This window comes from Narcine bancroftii, unplaced genomic scaffold (assembly GCF_036971445.1).
Source record: "Narcine bancroftii isolate sNarBan1 unplaced genomic scaffold, sNarBan1.hap1 Scaffold_193, whole genome shotgun sequence".
In the NCBI taxonomy this organism is placed as follows: domain Eukaryota; kingdom Metazoa; phylum Chordata; class Chondrichthyes; order Torpediniformes; family Narcinidae; genus Narcine; species Narcine bancroftii.
The window spans coordinates 87,332-93,331 of record NW_027211928.1 but is presented as its reverse complement, the minus strand read 5'-3'; the positions used below and the strand labels follow the sequence as shown (position 1 = coordinate 93,331).

The 6,000-nt window shown below is 52.4% G+C and overlaps 1 protein-coding gene across 1 annotated transcript in view; it reads right to left on the bottom strand.

The window, feature by feature from the left end:
• Positions 1-226: 226 nt before the first annotated feature.
• Positions 227-6,000, bottom strand: part of LOC138750613 (voltage-dependent L-type calcium channel subunit alpha-1F-like) — a 77,379-nt gene continuing 71,605 nt past the window's right edge. Inside the window, 3 exon segments of the mRNA XM_069912723.1 lie at positions 227-1,397; positions 1,786-1,944; positions 2,687-2,787. Coding sequence (XP_069768824.1) covers positions 1,119-1,397; positions 1,786-1,944; positions 2,687-2,787 — 539 coding nt within the window. The 3' untranslated portion in view covers positions 227-1,118.

The window sequence follows — 6,000 nt, the reverse complement described above, 5'->3', positions numbered from 1 at the left end:
AGAAGACCGCAGAGCCCACCTCACTGACAAAAGGCAAAGGAGGAAAAACCCAACACCCAACCCCAACCAACCAATTTTCCCCTGCAACCGCTGCAACCGTGTCTGCCTGTCCCGCATCGGACTTGTCAGCCACAAACGAGCCTGCAGCTGACGTGGACTTTTTACCCCCTCCATAAATCTTCGTCCGCGAAGCCAAGCCAAAGAAAAAAAAGACAGAATTAGCAAGTTCTGATATAAGAGTTTTTAGTAAGCCCTGAGGGTCGGGAAGGTGTGAATAAGGACAAAGGCAGGTTTGTGAATAAGGACAATAAGGACAATGACATGATGGGAACAGACAGGATACCCTGGGTCCTCCAAGTTCACAGAAACAGCACCTAGGCAGAAACAGGAAATGCCAAACTCATCCAGGAGGCAGAAGAATGTAAGGGGGAGGGTACTTCTATACTGAAATAAACTGTATAAAAGTATGTGTGTGTATTCCCAGGGTAAGGGGAAGTACCCAACTTTGCATTGTTGTATAATAAATGTTCTTTGTTCTCAATTTTTGTCTCGAGCAAGTTCTGTGAAGGTACTTCTGTTTCTCACAGGATGGGTGAACATTCCCCCTTTAATGAGATCAGGCTCACGGGCAGTGCAAGTGGATCGCTCCCTCCCCCCCACAGAAATAGACTAGTATTAACAGGATGGCCCATTGGTGGATGGGATATCAGTGTGAGGATGGGCTGACCATCACCCTCGGGTGGTGGGTTGTTAGGGGACAGGCTATCAGTGCAGGACAGGCAGAATGTTGACCCACGGAGGTGAGGTATCAGGATAATGGGCTATTAAGGTCAGGATGGGCCAAATGTTTGACCTCAGGGACATGATATCAGAAGGATGGGCTATCAGTGGAAGAATGGGTGTGCGGCATCAAGGCTACGGGTTAGCAGAAAGCAGGATGGGCCAAACATTCTCCCTCCAGGGCCAGGCTGACAGGGGTACAGGCTAGCAGAGGGTAGGATGGGCTGAATATCCACATCTGGGAGGGATAACAGAACAAGGGGCCAGCAGGAAGCAGGACGAGGTTAACGGGGAAGGGGCTAGTAGCGGCAGGATGAGCTAAAAGCTAGTGGGGAGCACTAGCAAGTGGTGACAAAGACCATCTCGTCGCCCAGCTCGTCCTCTGGCGCCCCCCGCGGGCTATCATCATCACTGCAGGCAGCCGGCCAGTCCCTTGGACAGGGCAGCGAGCCAGTGGTGTCTGCCCATGGCCCCTGGGGTCCCCGGTCCAGTAGGTCGCTGGCCGCGCTCTCCATCTCCTCCACCGTCATTCGGCAGGCATCAGCGATCTCCCGCTTTGCAAACGCCACAAAGCGCGGGTCCCTCGCATATAGCTCCAGCCCCTCAGAGATCAGGACCTGCGTGGAGGGGGCAGAGGATATGTGAGAGAGGGGGGGGGGGAGAAAGGGGAGGGTGAGAGAGAGGAGAGAGGGGAAGTGAGGGGGAGAGGAAGGAAGGGGAGGAGGGAGAAAGGGAGAGAGGGGGAAGAGAGCGAGAGAGGAGGAGGGGAGAGAAAGTAGGAAAGGGGAGAGTACGGGAGAGGAGAAAGAGAAAGGGGAAGAAGAGGGAGAGAGGAGAGTGGGGAAGAGAGGAGATAGAGGGGAAGAGAGTAAGGGAGGGACGAGGAAGGGGGATAGTGGGGTAGAGGGGGGAGGGAGGGGAAAGGAGGAGAGAGAGGGGGAGCAGTGTTGTGTGAAAGAGTTGGGAGGGGGAGGGGAAGACAAGGAGAGGTTGCCATCCACTCACCGCCTCCACCAGACAGTCCGCACTCCCCCGACACCCCTCTCTCCGAGCCTCCTCAGGTTCCACCAGGATCAGGGGGGCGTAGAGCAGTCTCCCCCTGTTGTGGCGCGGAGCAGTGGCCCAGGAACAGGCCGATCCCACAAAGCCCCCTCCACGGTGGCCCTATGTGGGGATGGGGGGATTGTCAGCAGGGGTAGGGGTTTGGGCTGGAACACTGATCCCACTGCCCCATTCTGTCCTCACAGCCCCCACACTGATTCCACTGCCCTGCTCTCTCCCCACAGCCCCATTTCAGTCCCCACCCTGATCCCACTGCCCTTTCCACCCTTAGCTCCCAACACTGATCCCACTGCCCCACTCTCCCCACAGCCCCCACACTGACCCCACTGCCCCGCTCTCCCCACAGCCCCCACACTGACCCCACTGCCCCGCTCTCTCCCCACAGCCCCCACACTGATTCCACTGCTCCACTCTCTCCCCACAGCCCCATTTCAGTCCCAACCCTGATCCCATTGACCTGCTCTCTCCCCACAGCCCCATTTCGGTCCCTATCCTGATCCCGTTGCCCTGCTTTTTCCCCCACAGCCCCCACACTGATCCCATGGCCCAGCTCTCTCCCCACAGCCCCATTTCAGTCCCCACCCTGATCCCACTGCCCCGCTCTCTCCCCACAGCCCCATGTCGATCCCGATACTGATCCCACTGCCTCACTCACTCCCCACGGCCCTGTGTCAGTCCCCATACTGATCCCACTTCCTCGCTCTCTCCCCACAACCCTGTATCAGCCCCCACACTGATCCCACTGCCCCGCTCTCTCCCCACAGCCCCGTGTTGATCCCGACACTGATCACACTGCCCCACTCTCTCCCCAGATAAAGTTGTCACACTGAGATTGCTCTGCTACCTGTCGTGACACGGGACAATGTTGATATGTTCCAGGGATTGGGATGTCTTCTTTGCTGTCCTGACGGGACAGACACTGGATTCTCAAGTGTGGCTTTCGACCTGTGAGACAGTGAGCAAGGAAGTTAGTTTTTGAAAGGACAAACCAAGAAAAGACGTACAAGGTGAACGGACAGGAACTGAGGAGTGCGGTAGAACAGAGGGATCCAGGAATACAGAGACGTGATTCCCTGAAAGTGGCATCACAGGTGGACGGGGTCGTAAAGAGAGCTTTTAGCACATTGGCCTTCAGAAATCAAAGTATTGAGTCCAGGAGTTGGGATGTGATGGAAAAGTTGTACAAGACATTGGTAAGGCCAAATTTGAAGAATTGTGTGCAGTTTTGGTCATCGAACAACAGGAAAGATACCAATAAGATAGAAAGAGGGCAGAGAAGATTTACTAGGATGTTGCCCAGACTTCAGGAACTGAGTTACAGGGAAAGGTTAAACAGGTTCAGACTTTATTCCCTGGAGATTTGATCGAGGTGTTTAAAAATTATGAGGGGGATAGACAGTCAATGTAGGTCGGATTTTCCCCACTGAGGGTCGGTGAGATCCAAACCAGATGTGAAGAGGAAAGATTTAGGGGGGAGGTCTTCCCACAGAGAGTGGTTGGGGGGGTGGGGGTGGTGTGGAATAAGCTGGAAGTAGGGAGCTGGGCACAGGCCAGTGGGACTAGACAGAAAGAAAATGGTTCGGCACTGACTTGAAGGGCCAAAGGGACCCGCTTCACTGCTGTAGGGCCCTGTGGCTTCTGGCCTCCCTTCAAGGAGCAGGTAGGCCCATCATCTGCCCCTGCCGATCTGATCCATCCTCCTGCTCAGCCCCCACTCCCCGGATTTCTCCCCGTCACCCTTGATGCCCTGACTGATTGTTCCTCCATATGTTAACCCTTTCATTCCTGGTCACAATCTAGTCAATCTCTGAAGCCTCTCCAAGTCCAGCATGTCTTTCCTCAGACAAGGCGCCCAGAACCGTACAGTGCTCCATGTGAGGTCTCACCAGGACACCCCTGCTCGTCTGCTGTTCTCCGGAAATTAAAGCCGACATAGCATTCGCCTTCAGGGCAGGCAGATGCCCACAGGAGATCCTCACCACCCCAAATGGTTCCTTCCAAATGAAGCCCCACTGCCAGGGGTCATCACCTGCATCTGGCGTTCCCGCTGTGGCCTCCCCTCCATCGGGGAGAGAGTGGGCCATTTCAGTCCACCACACCCCCACCATTCTCTTAACTGAGATGTCTGTCCGCAATATCGTGCGGACACCACCCGCAAATTAGAGGAACAGCCCCCGACTGGGGCCCCCTCCTCATCAAGGGGCTCAGTCAAGGAGAGGGAAATTCCTGGGGGGGGGTCAACGTCTCCAAGGATCCATCCTGGAGCCTCCACGTCGAAACCATCACAAAGCAGACGCAACTTTGCGAGGGGCCTGGGGGAGATTCGACACATCACCGTAAACTCTCTACAGGTGAGGTCCGCAGGGAGCGTGTCCGGCCGGTTCAAATGGAGGCACCAACTCTCAGGGCGAGAATAAACTCCACGGGTTGTTTGCTCGCCCTGCGACATCACGGGCCCCAGACTCCACTCCATCGAGGATGTCGACACGAGGTGGGGTCTTAAAAAAGCAGCCTCTATCCTCAAAGATTCCCCCCCCCCACCCCAACTCCCTCTTCACACTCTGCTCCCATCGGGGAAAAAGTCCAGGAGCCTGAAGACGAGCACAAGGATGGTTTCTTCCCCTCCGCGTCAGATTCCTGAACGATCCGTGAACCCCAGACACAGCCTGACTTTCCAAGCCCTGTTGTTTTTACAGTAATGTCGTAAGATGGCTATAATATGGATGTTGTTGGAATCTAGGGGTTAAAACATTATGAAATAAATGATTAATTAATAAGTGTATATTTACTGCATGGTTCAGGGGAAAAGAGGAATGTGATTAAGTGGCAATCACAGCATGGAGCAAAGTTGGCTGAGCAAAATTGTCTGCTCCCAAATACAGGGAGAGGAAATGCATAAAACAATTTAGGAGGAATGCTCAACTGAAGGAGGTGGTGAGTAGCACAGGAGACACAGGCCAGACCAGAACAAAGAATGGCCTGCAAGAAACAAAGGGAATGGAAAACCAGTCTAGGAGGAAGATTAAGGCATGAGGAGGTGTTAAAGAGAAGAGCAGAAATTGGCCAGACTGGAACAGAATGGTGATTAGAAATATCTGGGGATGAATTAATTTCTGATCAAAACAACAGGATAGTCTGGCCTGGAGGATCAAGATGGGAGCGCTACACCCCAGATATCTGCAAAACAGGAGATGACTTGTGATAACCCTTATGCAAAAAGATCTAGCAAAGGAAGACAACTTTTGTTCTGTATGATAAGGTTGATCTATATAAACTGAGCCAACTGGACAATAGGGGTCAGTCTTGGGGAGTAGCTCACTGTGCAGGTGACCTATGAACTAACGATTGACCGAGAGCTCTGTTAAGTTTTATTCTTGTGCTGTGTAATAAATTGACTGTTGAACCGAATACCTTCTCCGATCACTTCATTCAAAGAACACGCTGGACTACACATAGACTAAATTAAGAGTAAGGTAAAGCCAGAGTCCGACAATTTGGTGACCCCGACGTGATGAAGATGGAGAAGTGACGGAAGAAAAAGATATGAAACACCGGTCGATTGTGGTGTGGTGATAACAACAAGTAACCATTCTACAAAGGGAGGTAAGCAGACGCCTGTTTAAACGAAGTTCTGCTATTGGCAACGATAAAATTGTGTGTTGTCACTACTCTGCAAAAGCCCTAGTTAAAGCCAAAGAATAAAACAAAAGGGGGTTGGAGTCCCCCTAGTAGAACGGGGTTGGAGTCCCCTGTAGAAAAAAGGGGGTTGGAGTCCCCCTAGTAGAACGGGGTTGGAGTCCCCTGTAGAAAAAAAGGGGGTGAGAGTCCCCCTAGTAGAACGGGGTTGGAGTCCCCTCGTAGCGATCTCGAGAGATAGGTTTAGACACTTGGCCAATTAGAATAAGGTGTATTGTGATAGTTATTTGTTTCTACAGTGTATAAGTATCTGTTTAAGAATCGTGTAGTGTATCATAATAGTTTATAATAAGTATTTGTTTAAGGATTGTGTACAGTGTGCCGCTGGTGTTTATAATAACGTGGGAAGGATCGAAGTAGACCCAGTGAAGTACGAAGTCTAAAGGGTTAAAAATCAGAACAGAGATGGAAGAAGTAAATAGGGATGTAGGGCAAGAGCTCGGGGAAGACAGAGGAGTTCCC